This window comes from Somniosus microcephalus, chromosome 5, assembly GCF_052327205.1.
Source record: "Somniosus microcephalus isolate GS21.2 chromosome 5, FLI_Smic_1.0, whole genome shotgun sequence".
In the NCBI taxonomy this organism is placed as follows: domain Eukaryota; kingdom Metazoa; phylum Chordata; class Chondrichthyes; order Squaliformes; family Somniosidae; genus Somniosus; species Somniosus microcephalus.
The window spans coordinates 44,625,560-44,646,147 of NC_140991.1; the positions used below are offsets into that span (position 1 = coordinate 44,625,560).

Genomic DNA, 20,588 nt, shown 5'->3' on the forward strand with positions numbered 1-20,588 from the left:
AGGAAGCCAACTAGGTTTAAGTGTCAACCTAGAAGTGTCAGCTCAAGTTCTAGAGTGGAGCACATAATCTAGGTTGATTAGGATGAGTTGAGCACATAATTAGACTGATATTGATTCAAATACAGGCAATATTTAAATTTAGAAGATAATATTCTCACCCGTGACCATGACACCACCATCAATTGTTCTGGGAGATATTTTGAAAGTTCAGATATTTTAGATATTTTATGCATGTCTTATCAAATTTTAAATAATAATTCTATTGATGCTTTAGCCAAGTGATTAGAGTACAAATTAAATTAGGACATATTTTGTTGCAGAATTGTGTACTTGTAAGTTACTGCTAAAATAACTCTTATATAATTAGACTTATTCCACAATTCGTCAAAGGATCTAATTTTAAATATGTCAACTACAATCACAGAATGATAAAGCATAGAAGGAGGCTATTTGGCCCATCATGCCTATGCCGATATTTTGAATGAGCTATCCAATTAGTCCCACTCCCCTGTCCTTTCCCCATCGCCCTGCAGTTTTCCCCTTTGAGTATTTATCCAGTTAGCTTTTGAAAATTATTATTGAATCTGCTTCCACCACCCTTTCAGGCAGAGCATTCCAGATCATAGCAACTCGTTGTGTAAAAATATTTCTCATCTCCCCTCTGGTTCCTCTGTGTCCTCTGGTTAGCGACCCTTCTGCTACTGGAAACAGTTTCTCCTTATTTAGTCTATCTAAACCCAGAGGCACTCTCATCCGGAACCACTGGATAGTGAACAGGACTGGGATCCCTGGCTGATTTTCCCCTCCATATCCTCCATAACCAAAGACAATTGTAGCAGCTCGACAGACATCAGGCAACTCACTACAGATCCTAGGATTGAACCTGGGATCTTCCTGGTACGAATGGCTCAGTACCACTATAATATAAATCCATTCTAGTTTCCTTGTGCATTCTTTTAAGGATTTATGAGCTACAGCTTCAAACAATAGACTGTCATGTGACAAAGAGAAAGTGACATTTCTTAAAAAGATACAGAACACAGACCCAGATGTAGGTTACTTCGTTACTTAACAGCAATTGCTTTAACCTTCCAGCTTAACTGAGATTTGCCAAAATAATATAACCATGTGCATTGCTATGAAAATTGATACACAGCCTTATGATAATACTTCTAGTAACATCACCTGCATATTAGGAAAATGGAAGCATTTATTACAGTAGATGTGCACATTACACCAGTGTAATGAAATCTGTTTGTCTTGATCCTGTATTCGTTTTGCACTCATGTATATTACCCTCCCCCACTGTGTATAGTTTCACTTCCTCTTTCCCGACTAACCTGGGAGGTTCCAGGTCTTGGCTCTTGGCTCCGCCCCTGACTTCTCTTACATAAAGATCCCAGGATCTGTATGACTCATTCCTGTGAACCAGTCGGCATGTTGAGATGTTAGCTCTGATCTTAGAGATTAAAAGCCAACTTGTTTAAGTCTATAACTTCTAGTTTTGTGGTTATTGAAGGCCCATCAATTTTAATCACTAAAGAATGCTGGGATGGATCGACTCCTAAAACCAGAGCGTCTGGACTTGGATCCACATTCTGCCGAAGCATCAAATCAATTTGGACACTGGCTCAAATGCTTCGAACTCTTCGCGGGGGCCTCATCCGCTAGCGAGGTAGATAAACTGAGTCTACTGACTACTCGCGTAAGTCATCGGATTTATTCGTTCATCCGGGACGCCACCTCTTACACGGAGGCCATCACTATCCTGAAGGCCCAATACCAGAGGCCGGTAAACGAAGTGTACGCCAGACATCTGCTGGCTACACGCAGGCAGCGACCAGAGGAATCAATGGATGATTTCTTACAGGGCCTAAAGGACCTGGTCCGGGACTGTAACTGCAAGGCCGTGACGGCCAACGCGTACTCTGACGAATTGGTCCGCAATTCCTTCATCACGGGCCTCAAATCGAATTATATCCGGCAGAGACTGCTGGAGAAGGAGGTCCTGGACTTAAAAAAGGCAGTGGCCACTGCGCGATCGCTGGACGTGGCCCAGAAAAACTCTGACTCTTATTCTTCCGGTCATGCAGCCCTCACCGCCTCGCGCGCGCCGAGGGGGCCGCCATCTTGGAATCAGCCATCTTCCCCATCCAGGTCTCAGACCAGCTCTACACCGCTGGAGTCCCCACACAGAAGTTCACCCAGGAGTCCTACTACAGCAGCAATGTCTCGAGGCCCGAAATGCTACTTCTGTGGCCAGGCCAAGCACCCCAGACAACGATGCCCAGCGAAGGACCCTACATGCTTCAAATGTAAGAAAAAGGGGCATTTTAGCAAAGTCTGCAGGGGGAATCCGATTTCCAACTCCGTCACCGCCTCGTGCGTGCCGCCATCTTGGGATCCGCCATCTTTTCCCGACTCAACGGCCGCCCAGGGCCCAACAGTGGCTTCGATCACGGTGGATCAATCCAGGCCACACCCGTTGACAAAATCCATGATGGACATACAGGTAAACGGGAATTTAACGAAATGTTTAATTGACTGTGGGAGTACCGAGAGTTTTATCCACCCTAGCCTGGTACGGCGGCACTCATTAACGGTAACCCCTACACGGAGCAGAATTGCTATGGCTGCTAAGCCCCACACTTCGGACATTTTGGGCTACTGTGTGGTAACACTGACTGTAAAAGGCACGGACTACAAGGATTTTAAACTCCTCGTGATGCCAGAACTCTGTGTTAATGTAATCTTGGGCCTGGACTTCCAGTGCCACCACGAAAGTGTCATGCTAGCATATGGCGGATCCCAGCCGCCACTCTCAGTCTGTGGCCTATCAACCTTAAAAATCAGCCCGCCCTCTTTATTCGCTAATCTCGCTCCGAACTGTAGGCCCATAGCGACCAAAAGTAGACGGTACAGTCTGGAAGACAGACACTTTATCAAGGCGGAAGTGGACAGACTCCTGCGGGAAGGCATTATTGAATGCAGTACCAGCCCGTGGCGTGCCCAAGTAGTCATAGTTAAAAATAGCAAAAAGAAACGGATGGTAATTGATTACAGCCAGACTGTTAATATTTATACCCAGCTGGATGCCTACCCTTTACCCCGCATATCAGAAATGGTCAACCAGATTGCGCAATACCGAGTCTTCTCAACCATCAACCTCAAATCCGCGTATCACCAGCTCCCCATTAGAATGGAGGACCGCCCATACACCGCCTTCGAGGCGAACGGGCGCCTCTACCATTTTCTCAGAGTGCCCTTCGGGGTAACAAATGGGGTCTCGGTCTTCCAACGTGAGATGGACAGCATGGTTGACGAGAATAAACTACAAGCTACCTACCCCTATCTGGACAATGTCACTATCTGCGGGCACAACCAGCAAGACCACGATCTAAATCTTGCGAGATTTTTAAAAACTGCCCTAAAGCTGAATCTAACCTACAACGAAGACAAATGTGTCTTCAACACGACCCGTCTCTGTATCCTCGGCTGTGTGGTGGAAGATGGGGTAATTGGACCGGACCCTGACCGATTACGCCCCCTAAAGGAACTGCCCCTGCCACACAATCCCAAAGCTTTAAAAAGGTGCCTGGGATTTTTTTCGTATTATGCCCAATGGGTGCCCAATTACTCTGATAAGGCCCGACCCCTCATTAAATCGACGTCCTTCCCACTCTCAGCTGAAGGTCGGGAGGCTTTCACCAGTATTAAACAGGACATTGAAAGGGCTGCAGTGTGTGCAGTGGACGAATGCATTCCCTTTCAAGTCGAAAGCGATGCGTCAGACTTTGTCTTAGCTGCGACCCTCAATCAGGCTGGGAGACCTGTGGCCTTCTTCTCCCGAACCCTTCAGGGACCTGAAATCAGGCACTCTTCTGTCGAGAAGGAGGCACAGGCTATAGTGGAGGCAGTGCGGCACTGGAGACACTACCTAGCCGGCAAACGTTTCACCCTGCTCACCGACCAGCGGTCGGTGGCTTTCATGTTTAATAACAAAGGGGGAAAATCAAGAATGACAAAATACTCAGGTGGAGGATCGAACTATCCACGTTCGACTATGATATTATGTACAGGCCGGGAGCCCTTAATGAACCCCCAGACGCCCTATCGCGGGGAATGTGTGCCAGCATTCATACGGACAAATTACAGGGTCTCCACAACGACCTCTGTCACCCAGGGGTCACCCGACTATACCATTTTATAAAGTCCCGCAATCTGCCCCGCTCCATTGAGGAGGTCAGGGCAATGACCAGAGCCTGCCGCATCTGTGCGGAGTGCAAGCCTCATTTCTACAGGCCTGACCGTGCACACCTTATCAAAGCCACACGGCCATTTGAGCGCCTAAGTCTGGACTTCAAGGGACCCCTTCCCTCTGCCGACCGTAACGTATACTTCCTCAATATCATCGATGAATATTCCCGCTTCCCCTTCGCCATTCCCTGCCCAGACATGACCAGTGCCACGGTCATCAAGTGTCTCTGTAATCTATTCTGCATGTTTGGCATGCCGAACTACATACACAGCGATAGGGGGACGTCATTCATGAGTGACGAGCTGCGCCAGTTCTTGCTCTCGAAGGGGATAGCCACTAGCAGAACCACTAGCTACAACCCCCGGGGTAATGGGCAAGTGGAAAGGGAGAATGCTACTGTTTGGAAGGCTGTCACGTTAGCCTTAAAGTCAAAAGGCCTTCCGACTTCCCGCTGGCAGGAAGTCCTCCCAGACGTGCTCCACTCCATAAGGTCTCTGTTATGTACAGCCACTAACGCTACCCCTCACGAAAAGATGTTCGTTTTCCCCCGGAAATCCACTTCGGGCATATCTCTACCCGCGTGGCTGACATCTCCGGGGACAGTACTATTGCGGAAGCACGTGAGAGGCCATAAAACGGACCCCCTTGTGGAAAAGGTACAGCTCCTCCATGCAAACCCTCAGTACACCTATATCGAATACTCTGACGGGCGAGAGGACACTGTTTCCATAAAAGACCTCGCTCCCTCGGGGAGCAGAGAGAACGATGGGAGACTACCCGATGAAGACCTACACTACAAAGAGACAGGACGCCCAGAGGTATCAATACCCAACTTTAACCTGGAGGATACTGCAGATAACCTGGAAGACACTGCGGAGGCCCGGACAGCGGAGGAACCAGAATCCACTCCCCTAGAGGCACCCCAACCGGCTTTGCGCAGATCACTGAGAACTGCAAAACCTCCTGACAGACTCACTTATACCAACTTTTAAGAAACATCACCCCGATGGACTAAATCTATAGAAGGGGTGAATGTAATGAAATCTGTTTGTCTTGATCCTGTATTCGTTTTACACTCATGTATATTACCCTCCCCCACTGTGTATAGTTTCACTTCCTCTTTCCTGACTAACCTGGGAGGTTCCAGGTCTTGGCTCTTGGCTCTGCCCCTGACTTCTCTTACCTAAAGATCCCAGGATCTGTATGACTCATTCCTGTGAACCAGTCGGCATGTTGAGATGTTAGCTCTGATCTTAGTGATTAAAAGCCAACTTGTTTAAGTCTATAACGTCTAGTTTTGTCGTTATTGAAGGCCCATCAACCAGAAAATGCACTGTTAGGCATATATGTATAATCATTTAAACCCAAGATGTTGTGGAAGCCAGCAATGGAAAAGAATGGCTCTTTGTCTCTCATTTGCTGCTGCTGAGATTTTGGGTTGGGAAGTTGATGCAGTGAAGTATACTCCTTAGCAAAGCATCAGTGATGTAAAAAGTTTGCACATTTACAGATTTCTTTCCTTGCTGGTAGGATGTGAGCTAAATGTTCCAACTCCTATTTTAGTAGGCATCTACCAAAACTCGCTTTCACAGCCACATATCTTTCCTCAGCAACTGTCTCCGGCTCCGACTTATCCCACGTGGATTCCAACTGAAATTCTACCCTTCATGTTTTGGATCAACCCAGGATTACAGATATCTCCAAGATATTCAGCATTCCCCGAACCACTGCTCTTGCCGTATCCTGAGCTCAATTCTATGCTCTGCCACATGCACACTCTCGACCTCTCTCTTCAGCCGCACCGACTCACCCTATCTCAAAGCTGTCCTGGTCCGCAGTTCCATTTCATCCTTTGCCTCATCCGGCGCTTTATCAAAATGTTTTTCTTCCTTTCAGGTGTCAAGGATCGCAAGCTTCAACAACTCTTGGACACCAACGCCCCTCCGGAACCTTCTTCCCCCTTCACTTTCCTCTGACCCCATCCCTTCATCCAATCTCACCCCCTGCCGTGTTTTCACTATCCCCTTTGACATTCCCCTCTCTGACCCCGAACAATTAGTCCTCAGCAAAGGCCTAAGCTACATCCCCTTACGCCCCCACCTCAATGAATTTCGAGCTCGGCACAATGCTGAGCTCTTTTTCTGTCGCCTTTGTCTCCGTGCCCATTTCTTTGGCCAGGAGTCTTCCCCCTGCACAGCTGACCCTTTCTCCCATTTTAAGAATTCTCGTTCTACCTGGACCCCTCCCTCTGGCCTCTTAACCTCTCTAGATCTTGTAATTGCAAACTACTGGTGTGACATCGACTGTCTCAATTTCTCTGTTCCCCTTACCCACTCCAACCTACCTCCCTCTGAACTTGCAGCACTCCATTCTCTCAGATCCAACCCCAACATTGTCATTAAACCTGCTGACAAGGGTGGCGTTGTTGTTTGGCAAATTGACCTCTACCTAGCGGAGGCTGAACGCCAACTCTCCGACACCACCTCCTACCTCCCGCTGGACCATGACCCCACTATCGAACATCAAACCATCGTTTCCAAGACTGTCACTAACCTTATCTCCTCTGGAGATCTTCCCCCCCGCTGCCACAAACCTCATAGTTCCCCAACCCCGCACAGCCCGCTTCTACCTCCTTCCCAAGATCCACCAACAGGACTGCCCTCGTACATACATCGTTTCAACCTGTTCTTGCCCCACAGAACTTATCTCTTCCTATCTCGACTCTTTTTTCTCCCCTTGTCCAGTCTCTTCCCACCCACATCCGCGACTCTTCCGACGCTCTCCGCCACTTTAACAGTTTCCAGTTTCCTGGCCCCAAATGTCTCCTTTTCACAATGGACGTCCAATCCCTCTACACCTCCATCCCCCACCAGGATGGTCTGAGGGCGCTACGCTTCTTCCTTGAACAGAATCCCAACCAGTCCCCATCCACCACCACCCTCCTCTGCCTGGCTGAACTTGTTCTCACATTGAACAACTTTTCCTTTGACTCCACTCACTTCCTCCAAATTAAAGATGTTGCTATGGGAACCCGCATGGGTCCTAGCTATGCCTGCCTTTTCGTGGGATATGTGGAACATTCTTTGTTCCAGTCTCACTCAGGTCCCCTCCCTCACCTCTTTTTCTGGTACATTGATGACTGTATCAGTGCCGTTTCCTGCTCTTGCCCTGAACTAGAAAATTTAATTCACTTTGCTTCCAATTTCCACCCTTCCCTCACCTTCACATGCTCCATTTCCGACTTTTTCCTTCCCTCCTTCGACTTCTCTGTCTCCATCTATGAGTATAGGCTATTGACAAACATTCACTATAAGCCCACTGACTCCCACAGCTACCTGGACTACACTTCCTCCCACCCCGCTTCCTGTAAAAACTCTATTCTATTCTCCCAGTTTCTCCATCTCCGCTGCATTTGCACTGACGATGCCACCTTCCATACCAGTGCTTCCGACATGTCTTCCTTTTTCCTCAACCGAGGATTCCCCTCTACCATGGTTAACATGGCCCTTGACCGTGTCCGTTCTATTTCCCACACTTCTGCTCTCACCCCTTCCCCTCCCTCCCGGAACCACAATAGGGTTCCCCTTGTCTTCACCTTTCACCCCAGCAGCCTCCACATTCAATGGATCATCCTCCGCCATCTCCAGCGTGATCCTGCCACCAAACACATCTTCCCCTCACCTCCCCTTTCAGCATTCCAAAGGGACCGCTCCCTCCGCGACACCCTTGTCCACTTCTCTATCACCCCAAACACCCCTTCCCCTTCACCCGGCACCTTCCCATGCAAGTGCAGTAGCTGCAACACCTTTTACCTCCTCCCTTCCCACTGTCCAGGGCCCCAAACACTCCTTCCAGGTGAAACAGCGATTTACTTGTACTTCTTGCAATTTAGTATACTGTATTCGCTGTTCACGATGCGGTCTCCTCTACATTGGGGAGACCAAACGCAGATTGGGTGACCGCTTTGCAGAACACCTCCATTCAGTCCGCAAGGGTGACCCCGAGCTCCCAGTCGCCTGTCACGTTAATTCTCCGCTCCACTCCCGCTCTGACCTCCCCATCCTCGGTCTCTTACACTGTTCCAATGAAGCTCAACGTAAGCTCGAGGAACAGCACCTCATCTTTCGATTAGGCACTTTACAGCCTTCTGGACTCAACATCAAGTTCAACAATTTCAGACTATAACCTCTGCCCCATCATTTTTTTTCTCTCTCTCACATGGCAGCTGTCGATCATACTGCCATTGCCATTTACCCTTCATCTAGAGTCATCTTTTGTTTCTTAACTTGTCCCATTGCCACCTCCTTTTGCCTTGCACCATCATCCCTTTTGTCTCTTCCATCCTATCACAGACCTTCCCTTTTGTTCTTTCCTCCCCTCCCCACTCTCCCTACAACAAAGTGGCTAACTAAAGAAGTTAAGGATAGAATTAGATTGAAAGAAGAAACTTAAAATGTTGCAAAGAATAATAGTAAGCCTGAGGATTGGGAAAGTTTCGGAAACCAGCAAAGGTTGACCAAAAAATTGATAAAATGGGAAAAAATAGAATGAGAGAAAACTAGCAAGAAATATAAAAGCAGATTGTAAGAGTTTCTACAAGTATGTAAAAAGGAAACGAGTAGCAAAAGTAAACGTTGGTCCCTTAGTGGCTGAGACAGGAGAAATAATTATGGGGGATAAGGAAATGGCAGAAATGTTAAACAAATATTTTGTATCTGTCTTCATAATAGAAGACACAAAAAGCATACCAAAAATGGTGGGGAACCAAGGGTCTAATGAGGGTGAGGAACTTAACGTAATTAATACAAGTAGAGAAAAAGTACAAGAGAAACTAATGGGACTAAAAGCTTACAAATCCCCTGGACCTGACGGCCTACATCCTCGGGTTCTAAAAGAGGTGGCTGCAGAGATAGTGGATGCATTGGTTTTGATTTTCCAAAATTCCTTAGATTCTGGAATGGTCCCAGCGGATTGGAAGGTCACAAATGTAACACCGCTATTCAAGAAAGGAGGGAGAGAAAATACAGGGAACTACAGGCCAGTTAGCCTGACATCAGTCGTCGGGAAAATGCTGGAATCCATTGTTAAGGAAGTAGGATCAAGTCACTTAGAAAATCATAACATGATTACGCAGAGTCAACATGGTTTTATGAAAGGGAAATCGTGTTTAACAAATTTATTAGAGTTTTTTAAGGATGTAACTAGCAGGGTAGCTAAAGGGGAACAAGTGGATGTAGTATATTTGGATTTCCAAAAGGCATTCGATAAGGTGCCACATAAAAGATTATTACACAAGATTAGGGCTCATGGGGTTGGGGGTAATATGGATAGAGGATTGGTTAACGGACAGAAAACAGAGTAAGGATAAACGGATCTTTTTCAGGGTGGCAGGCTGTAACTAGTGGGGTGCCGCAAGGATCAGTGTTGGGGCCTCAGCTATTTATAATCTATATTAATGAGCTATATGAAGGGACCGAGTGTAATGTATCCAAGTTTGCTGACGATACAAAGCTAGGTGGGACAGTGAGCTGTGAGGAGAACACAAAGAGTCTGCAAAGGAATATAGATAGACTAAGTGAGTGGGCAGCAAGGTGGCAGATGGAGTATAATGTAGGGAAATGTGAGGTTATTCACTTTGGTAGGAAGAATAGAAAAACAGAATATTTTTTAAATGGTGAGAAACTTTCAAATGTTGGTGTTCAGAGGGATTTGGGTTTCCTCATGCAAGAAACACAGAAAGCTAGCATGCAGGTACAGCAAGCAATAAAGAAGGCAAATGGCATATTGGCCTTTATTGCAAGGGGGTTGGAGTATAAGGGCACGATCTTGCCAGCCCTGGGGAGGCAGATTTGGAGGTGGGACTGCCGGGAAAATGGCAGAATCTGGGGGCGGGTTCCCATCCCGCCCCCAACACGCCTCCGTGCCATCTTCCCAGGAGGGGGGTAGCCAACCCACGCTGGGTCCCGTCTCCTGGAGGCGGGAAGGGGATTACAGCCACTTAACTGCCTGTTAACAGGTAGTTAACATGCAGATAAGAGGAATATCCACATTTTACCCACAGAAGTGCGGGTTTCCCGAAGGCTGCAAATCTCCCGAGGTGAGCAGTGGGTCTGGGGGGGCATCGGAGGGGTGCAAATGTGCGCTGTGAAGGTAAGTGATGGGTGCAAGTGTGGAGAGGTGATTATGTGAGGTAAGTGGAAAGTGTTAGAAAAAGTTTACTTACCTTTGTTTCCTGCAGGCCTCAATCGTTGGGGATGCAGAGAGACTCGCATCTCTGCGGCAGAGATGACAGATGGCTGCTGCATTCTCCAATGCAACAACCATCTCATTTCTGCTAAAGAAAGAGGTTTGATGAGTCTTGAATACAAGAACTCATCAAGCTGCAGAGAATGTCAGTGTTTGACAGCTTCACAGAGCTGTAAAACAATAACAATTCAGCTGTCAAAAATTTTTTGACAGATGAAACGTCATACACTGATGTTCTCTGTAACCGGCTTCCCCTTAATTGGCCTGCTCAGCCTGCTGGGCGGGCTTAACAAGGTCAATCAAGGGAAAAAAGCGTGGGTTGGCCAGAAGTCGATGGAGGCGGGACTAATGCCCAACAAGTGGGAGTCCCGCCTCCACAAGTTCCCCATTGGCAAAATCCAGCCCCAAGAGTAAGGAAGTGTTGCTACAATTGTACAGGGCCTTGGTGAGACCACACCTGGAGTACTGTGCACAGTTCTGGTCTCCTTATCTAAGGAAGGTTATAATTGCCTTGGAGGCGGTGCAAGAAAGGTTCACTAGATTGATTCTTGGGATGAGAGGGCTGTCCTATGATGAGAGATTGTGTAGAATGGGCCTATACTCTCTCGAGTTTAGAAGAATGAGAGGTGATCTAATTGAAACATACAATATTCTGAAGGGGGTTGACAGGGTAGATGCTGAGAGGTTATTTCCCCTGACTGGAGAGTCTAGGACTAGGGGGCATAGTCTCAGGATAAGGGGTCGGCCATTTAAGACTGAGATGAGGAGGAATTTCTTCACTCAGAGGTTTGTGAATCTTTGGAATTCTCTGCCCCAGAGGGCTGTGAATGCTGAGTCTTTGAGTATATTCAAGGCTGAGATAGATAGATTTTTGGACTCTAGGGGAATCAAGGAATATGGAGATCAGGCAGGAAAATGGAGTTGAGGTTGATGATCAGCCATGATCTTATTGAATGGCGGAGCAGGCTCGAGGGGCCGTTTGGCCTACTCCTGCTCCTGTTTCTTATGTTCTTACACTTGCTTAAAAACCTGTTACATCTCCAACTTTTTCCAGTTCTGACGAAGGGTCATCGACCTGAAATGTTAACTCTGTTTCTCTCTCCACATATGCTGCCTGACCTGCTGAGTATTTCCAGCATTTTCTGTTTTTATTTCAGATTTCCAACATCCGCAGAATTTTGCTTCCTTATTTTAATTGGTCACTCAAGATATACAAAGTCAGGTGGTTCAATCTAAATCATATATGAAAAAAATGTGTGGCCAGACCAGGCAATAGATACAGTATCTGTAAATTTGAGGAATGCCACTGTTTCTGAAGTCTGCGTGTTATTTTGAAATCACCAAAATTGTACTGGCAATTAAAACATTTATGTATTTATTCATTCATTCACGGGATGTGGGCGTCAGCATTTATTGCCCATCGCTAGTTACCCTTGAGAAGGTGGTGCTGAGCCACCTTCTTGAACCACTGCAGTCCTTGTGGTGAAGGTACTCTAACAGTGCTGTTAGGTAGGGAGTTCCTGAATTTTGACTCAGCGACGATGAAGCAATGATGATATATGCCCAAGTCTGGATTGTGTGTGACTTGGAGGGGAACTTGGAAGTGGTGATGTTCCCATGTGTCTGCTGCCCTTGTCCTTCTAGGTAGTAGAGGTCGAGGGTTTTGGAGGTGCTGTCGAAGAAGCCTTGGCGAGTTGCTGCAGTGCATGTTGTAGCTGGTACACATTGCAGCCACTGTGCGCCGGTGTTGGAGGGAGTGAATGTTTAAAGTGGTGGAAGGGGTGCCGATCAAACAGGCTGCATTGTCCTGGATGGTGTCGAGCTTCTTGAGTGTTGTTGGAGCTGTACTCATCCAGACAAGAGAGTATTCCGTCACACTCTTTACTTGTACCTTGTAGGAGGTGGCAAAGCTTTGGGGAGTCAGGAGATGAGTCACTTGCCGCAGAATACCCAGCCTCAGACCTGCTTTTGTAGCCACAGTATTTATGTGGCTAGTCCAGTTAAATTTCCAATCAATGGTGACCCTCCAGGATGCTGATGGTGGGCGTTTTGACGATGGTAATGCCATTGAATATCAAGAGGAGAAGGTTAGACTCTCTCTTGTTGGAGATGGTCATTACCTGGCATTTGTGTGGTGCGAATATTGCTTGCTGCTTATCAGCCCAAGCCTGGATGTTGTCCAGGTCTTGCTGCATGTGGGCACAGACTGCTTCATTTTCTGAGGAATTGCGAATGGAACCGAACACTGTGCAATCATCAGCGAACATCCTCACTTTTGACTTTATGGTGGAGGAAAGATCATTGATGTAGCTGCTGAAGATAGTTGGGCCTAGGACGCTGCCCTGAGGAACTCCTGCAGCGATGTCCTGGGGCTGAGATGATTGGCCTCCACAACCACAGCCATCTTCCTTTGTGCTAGGTATGACTCCAGCTAGTGGAGAATTTTCCCCCTGATCCCCATTGACTTCAGTTTTACTAGGGCTCCTTGGTGCCACACTTGGTCAAATGATGCCTTGATGTCAAGGGCAGCCACTCTCACCTCACCTCTGGAATTCAGCTCTTTTGTCCATGTTTGGACCAAGGCTGTAATGAGGTCTGGAGCTCAGTGTTCCTGGTGGAATCCAAACTGAGCATTGGTGAGCAGGTTATTGGTGAGTAAGTGCCATTTGATAGCACTGTTGACGACACCTTCCGTTACTTTGCTGATGATTGAGAGTAGGCTGATGGGGTGGTAATTGGCCGGATTCGATTTGTCCTGCTTTTTGTGGACAGGACATACTCCTACCAATACTGTCATGGACAGTTCCATCTGCTACAGGTAGATTGGTGAGGACGAGGTCAAGTTAGTTCTCACACCACCTGCCAGAATCCCAGTCTGGCAGCTATGTCCTTTGCCAGCTCGGTCAGTGGTGGTGCTACCTAGCCACGCTTGGTGATGGATATATAAGTGTACATTCTGTGCCCTTGCTACTCTCAGGGCTTCTTCCAAGTGGTGTTCAACATGGAGGAGTACTGATTCATCAGCTGAGGGAGCGCAGTAGGTGGTAATCAGCAGGAGGTTTGATCCGATGTCATGAGACTTCATGGGGTCCGGAGTCAATGTTTGAGGACTCCCAGGGCCACTCCCTTTCGACTGTATACCACTGTGCCGCCATTTCTGTTGGGCCTGTCCTGCCGGTGGGACAGGACATACCCAGGGATGGTGACGGCACAGATAGGTTGGCTCATAGGTATGATTCTGTAAGTATGACTATGTCAGGCTGTTGCTTAACTAGCCTGTGGGACAGCTTTCCCAACTTTGGCACAAGTCCCCAGATGTTAGTGAGGAGGACACTGCAGGGACGACTGGGCTGGGTCCATAAGTATCCGAATCCGATGCCTAGGTCGAAGCTGAGTGGTCCGTCTGGTTTTATTCTTATTATATTTCTTTGTAGCGGTTTGATACAACTGAGTGGCTTGCTAGGCCACTGTATTGGGCAGTTAAGGGTCAACCACATTGCCGTGGGTCTAGAGTCACATATAGGCGAGACCGGGTAAGGTCGGCAGGTTTCCTTCCCTAAAGGACATTAGTGAACCAGTTGGGTTTTTACGACTATCGGATAGCTTCATGGTCACCATTACTGGTACTAGCTTTTTATTCCAGATTTATGTAATTGTTTTTTTTAACTGAATTTAAATTCACTAACTGCCATGGTGGGATTTGAACTCACTTCTCTGGCTTATTCGTCCAGGCCTCTGGATTACTAGTCCAGTAACATAACCATTACACTATCGTACCCATATTTTATTTATTTTATAATTTTATAATTTTTATGGGGTGTTCTGTCATTTATTTAGCGGCAGAATAAAATCAGAGGCTATAAGTTATTCCAATAAATATTTTTGTGCGAATGTACGAGCATCCCATGGAAAAATGTTCCATAAACCTGCGAAGTGCAAGAACAGGTCTTCACCAAAAAAACAGAATGTGGTGTATACACATCAATCGAACACGTATTGTCTGTGCTCAGCTTGCTGATCTCGGCCAGGGTGCAGTAGAGGTTCTATAATTGGGGAAAATCAGCCAGGCTCCCTGCTCCTGACTGCTAGGAAGGAAACATGCTGGAAAGTGTGCATGTGTAGATGTTGGATAAGGACAAGATCGGACTCAGCTGTGATGGCCCTACTGTCAAATAGCTTGCCTATCACTCACCATTATGTTCACACACAAAGAATGGCCACATAGCCGAAATACTGGAGAGTGACCTTGGAATCAGATTCCAGCAGGAGTCGAGGGGAGAAAATTGACAAAAAAAAAACAGCAAAAATAAAATAGAATGCAGAATGTGTTGAGGCACTTTTACTTTTTGGTTTGTGCTATGGTCAGTAAAGATAGCAGCAGGTCTTATTTCTGCTGTGAATGATAACTTCTGCTTTCTGAGTCTACATAGATATTATAGCCTCACATCCTTTCCTCAGTGGCCTTTAGCACCTGTATGGGACTTACCTCTGTACATACGTTAGTTCCCTGTATCCCATACCTCGGGAGCCTACTGTCAACAAGGGCAGACGTCGATGACGAAGTCGAACACCGCCTTCAGTGTGCCAGTGCAGCCGTCGGTCGCCTGAAGAAGAGAGTGTTTGAAGACCAGGACCTCAAACCCGGCACTAAGCTCATGGTCTACAGAGCAGCAGTGATACCCGCCCTGCTGTATGCCTCAGAGACATGGACCATGTACAGCAGGCACTTCAAAGCACTGAGAGGTACCTCCAACCTGCCTCCGCAAGATCCTGCAAATCCATTGGCAGGATAGGCGCACCAACGTCAGTGTTCTCGCTCAGGTCAACATCCCCAGCATCAAAGCTTTGACCACGCTCAATCAGCTCCGATGGACGGGTCACATTGTCCGCATGCCCGATATGAGACTCCCAAAACAAGCGCTCTACTCGGAGCTCCGACACAGCAAGTGAGCCCCAGGTGGGCAGAGAAAATGCTTCAAGGACACCCTCAAAGCCTCCTTGAAAAAGTGCAACATCCCCACCGACACCTGGGAATTCCTGGCCCAAGACTGCACAAAGAGGAGGAGAAGCATCCGGAAAGGCGCCGAACACCTCGAGTCTCTTTGTCGGGAGCAAGCGGAAGCCAAGCACAAACAGCGGAAGGAGAGCATGTCAACCCAAGCACCCCAGCCACCCGCCCTTTCAACCACCGTCTGCCCCACCTGTGACAGAGACTGTTGGTCCCACATTGGACTTATCAGTCACTCAAGAACTCATTTTTAGTGTGGAAGCAAACCATCCTTGGTTCCGAGGGACTGCCTAAGAAGAAGAAGTATGAGCCTTTGCTTACCATAGGCCTGAAATTATTATCCGGAAATACTGCACTAATCCCGGCTTGAGTTTTAGATGACTGATCTCATGAATTACATGTTCAAGTGCATGAACCACCCTCACTATTTTAGCATAAAGTGGTGCTTCACATCTGAAATTCCTGTCTATGTAGAATATATAGTACCTTTCTTCGAAGAATGGGAACTACTAGACTGAAGCTATATTTTCATTATCCAACACATGTTGATGGGATGTATCAAAACACTATGGAAAAATAAAAATAATGAAAGCATAAAATAATTGAAAAACATATATTTATAAACAGACCATACAAATATTAATATTTCATACATTATCAAGCTAATGTTTTACAAGTATTTGTTTGCTACTTATTACATATCAGTCAGTTATTGGCCACCTGGCTATTTTTTCCATTATACAACTGAGAATGAGTTTGTATGCATATTTTATCTACTGAATTCATATTCTGCTTATGTTTTTGCACCAGGGATCTGAGCAATAATGATATACTGGTTTTGGGTCCTGGCGCCTTTACACAGCTATCAAACTTACATTTCATGTAAGTATTTTTCTAATGGTTTTGTGTTGAAATTGTTAACATTTAATGATATTGTTGCATGAAATAGCATGCTTTTAAAATTTTGATTGTCAATGAGTGCCTTATTGAAATGCTCAAAATCATAGTCCTCGTGTAATTTTATGAGCAATATGATGTTCCTTTGCTCGTTTTTTGAACTGTTTCACTGAATTATGTGATTTAAACCAATAATGCAGGGGTATTGCTGATTCTCAATTAGAGAATATCAGTGGAGTAGTGCACTAAAGTAGTTAGAAAGTTCGTTTTGATAACTGGCATAATACAGTAGCTTGAACTGTGTATTTAATTTGAGTTTTTGAAAGGTACATGTCATGAATCTTATCATGACTCATGAAGTAACATGGGCGGCCAGCTGGTGGCGCCGTCCAAGGAGTATAAATACTCGGGCGTGGGCCCAGCTTGCTCAGGATGTTTCTGTAACCAGGAACTAGTGATGTAACTAGAAATCTCATGGTTGTGAAACAGTTGATTAAAGCCTTGTTTTATACTCAAACCAAGCGCTCGGTAGTCTTTTTACATCAGTACGTACAACTATGGTAACTTATAGCAACAGGTGAACAAAACTGCGATATCGTATTTAACCTTATCTGCTTGCAAAATTCATTGGAAAGTATGATGAAAGTAAATTGATTGTGAATTTATTAATATGAAAAAATAGTTCATTGGTAATTAGGATCAAAACAAATATTTAAAAGAGGAAAAACTAGCAATTTATCAACTGTTCTCGGCATATGAAATACATTATTCAGACTGAATTTTATGAATACTTACATAGAAGAGTTACAGTACGGACACTAGTCCAAGTTTGGTATTATCAGTAGAGTTAATTAAATAGTGCATATTTTGTTATTTTTGTAGCTGAGAAAAGAGCATTAAAACCTATGTAAAAATATTATAAACTGCTGTATTGCTCATTGCTGCCCTTAGCTGTTAATTTGATTAAATCTGTTCTTTATAGTCTCAACCACAGCCTGATAGTGTTTATTCCTCCACTTTTCAAAGTCTAACAAGGGGATTTGTTGTCCAGTAAGCTAAATAGTTTCTGTTTGACCTCTGGGCCACACTACATTACCAGATATTGTGCATGTAAAGTCATAACTCTGGTTTACAAGGAGTAAAGGCTTGCTTGAGTCCGGTCTTTGGCACAGAGCACAAGAGAAATATCTAGGTACTGTAACACTTAAAATTGTGAGAGTCGGTATTGGGTTTGCATCCTGGATCTCTTTTGTGACCCAACATTTCAATCTTGGAAATTCGCAGATCCCTGGGTAGGGATCGGGATTACTAACTACCATTACTTTAATAATGTTTTTGGAATCTCTCGATCTCTCACCTGCTCCTCATTTAACGTTTACAAGCTACTTGTTTCATTGTCAGACAGTGCCACGGCTCCCTGCTTACGGAGCCAGTACAATCTGTCAAATTTTTAACTCAGCTGATCCAGTAACCTGATAAAGAAAAAAAACTACAAATGCTGAAATCTGAAACAGAAAGAGAAAATTGTGGACATACACAGCAGGTCAGTCAAGATCTGGAATGGGAAAAGGGAAGTTAACAGTTTGAGGTTAACCCTTAGTCAGAACTGAAAACTGAAAAGTAAGGTTGGAAAAAATATAGAGAAACAGAGGAGTGGAGAAACAACTATTGCTCCAATCATAGGAGGAGGAAATATGACCTGCAAACTGCACTGAATTAATGCACATCTGGCATAACCAGCAGGAGTTACATGAGCGTTTAAATTATATCATATCCATTTCGACATTCTACTATAATTAAGCTCCCGACTATCCCATCAAATTTGTGCTCATCAAACCCTTGACCAGAAATGCTGTGGTGCGCTTTATGATTACCAACAACTTCCAGCTCCACATCATGAGGCAATTATGAGCAATATAACAAAATCTACGGCTGTGTTTTGGCTGATGCCAGAGACATGAGACTCACGAGGGCCATGTGTGGTAAGATTCCTTCCATTATCAATCCTAACTGTACATGTCTAGATTGTTAAAGGATATTCACATTTACTGTTTGATGGAAAGCAGCTATTTGGAATCCAAGCGAAAGAAACTTGAATGATCCAAACAAGCATAAAGACTAGATCTGTTCTTGTAAACAAAGGCTGAGTCCCCATAGAAACTGCAGAACTGCCATCAGCTTACATGCCAACTTTGATAAGTAGCAAATGCTGGCCAATAACTTCCAAAAAGCCGACTCAACATTCTGTTACCTGTGTAGCAGAAGTTTGCAATAAAATTTTGTTGAGATATTGCAGAACAGTGTGGATTTGTATATATTGGATATATATGAGTAAGTCGCTGTTACTAGTTCTGATAAATTGGTTTAAAATGGTTTATATGTGTGTCACAATGACATGGAGGCACTCTTTCCTCCCATCTCCCCATCCCCCCTGTACTTCATGGCAGCACTCTTCTACCTTCCCCGTTCTAGCTGACACTCCTTCCCTTAGAAGCCCCCACCCTACATTGGCAATCTTCTTCTCCCCCAACCTCCCAATTCATGCTAGCGATTTTCTTCCCATTCCACTTCTTACATTACAACAGTGACTACACTTCAAAAGTACTTCATTGGCTGCAAAGCGCTTTGGGACATCCTGAGGTCGTGAAAGGTGCTATATAAATGCAAGTCTTTCTTTTTTAAAACAGGGATTCTTTTCTTCCCTGCTACCTCCCTAGCTCATATTGACTCTCTTCTCCACGCCCCCACCCCTTCTTCTTCTGAGGCAGTCCCTTGGAACCGAGGATGACTTGCTTCCACATTAAAAATGAGTTCTCCGGTGACTGATGAGTCCAATGTGGGACCTACAGTCTCTGTCACAGGTGGGGCAGACGGTGGTTGAAGGGGCGGGTGGATGGAGTGCTTGGGTTGACATGCGCACCTTGCACTGCTTGCGCTTGGCTTGCGCTTGCTCCCGGCGAAGAGACTCGACTTTGAGCGGTTTTGGGCCAGGGATTCCCAGGTGTCAGTGGGAATGTTGCACTTTTCAAGGAGGCTTTGAGGGTGTCCTTGAAGCATTTTTTCTGCCCACCTGGGGCTCTCTTGCCGTGTCGGAGCTCCGAGTAGAGCGCTTGTTTTATGAGTCTCGTATCGGGCATGCGGATGATGTTACCTGTCCATCGGAGCTGACCGAGTGTGGTCAAAGCTTCGATGCTGGGGATGTTGACCTGAGCGAGAACACTGATGTTGGTGCGCCTATCCTGCTAATGGATTTGCAGGATCTTGCGGAGGCAGCGTTGGTGGTACCTCTCCAGTGCTTTGAGGTGCCTGCTGTACATGGTCCATGTCTCTGAGGCATACAGCAGGGTGGGTATCACTGATGTTCTGTAGACCATGAGCTTAGTGCCGGGTTTGAAACATAGAAACATAGAAGGATAGGAGTAGGCCATTCGGCCCTTCGAGCCTGCTCCACCATTCAATGAGATCATGGCTGATCATCCAAATTCAGTACCCTGTCCCTGCTTTCTCCCCATATCCCTTGATCCCTTTAGCCTCAAGAAATATATCCAACTCTTTCTTGAATATATTTAATAAACTGGCCTCCACCGCCCTCTGTGGCAGAGAATTCCACAGGTTCACCACTCTCTGGGTGAAGAAATTCCTCCTCATTTCAGTCCTAAATGGCTTACCCCTTATCCTTAGACTATGACCCCTGGTTCTGGACTCCCCGGCCATCAGAAACATCCTTTCTGCATCTAGTCTGTCCAGACCTGACAGAATTTTATAGGTTTCGATGAGATCCCCTCTCAATCTTCTAAACTCCAGTGAGTATAAGCCCAATTGACACAATCTCTCCTCGTACGTCATTCCTGCCATCCCAGGTATCAGCCTGGTGAATCTTTGCTGCACTCCCTCCATGGCAAGAACGTCCTTCCTCAGGTAAGGTGACCAAAACTGCACACAATACTCAAGGTGCGGTCTCACCAAGGCCCTGTACAACTGCAGCAAGACATCCTTGTTCTTGTACTCGAACCCTCTTGCTACGAAGGCCAACATACCATTTGCCTTCTTAACCGCCTGCTGCACCTGCATGCTTACCTTCAGCGACTGGTGCACAAGAACACCCAGGTCTCTTTGCACTTCCCCTTCTCCCAATCTATTGCCATTCAAATAATAATCTGCCTTCCTGTTTTTGCCACC

General features: G+C 46.0%; 1 protein-coding gene across 2 annotated transcripts in view; it reads left to right on the forward strand.

Moving 5' to 3' along the window:
- The window catches only part of LOC147117022 (uncharacterized), a 242,969-nt gene that overhangs the window by 152,164 nt on the left and 70,217 nt on the right, over window positions 1-20,588 (forward strand). For both annotated transcript variants that reach the window (XM_085987596.1, XM_085987597.1), the window contains one exon: window positions 16,323-16,394. In XM_085987596.1, the coding sequence (XP_085843722.1) occupies window positions 16,323-16,394 (72 nt within the window). The remainder of the gene's footprint in view (window positions 1-16,322; window positions 16,395-20,588) is intronic.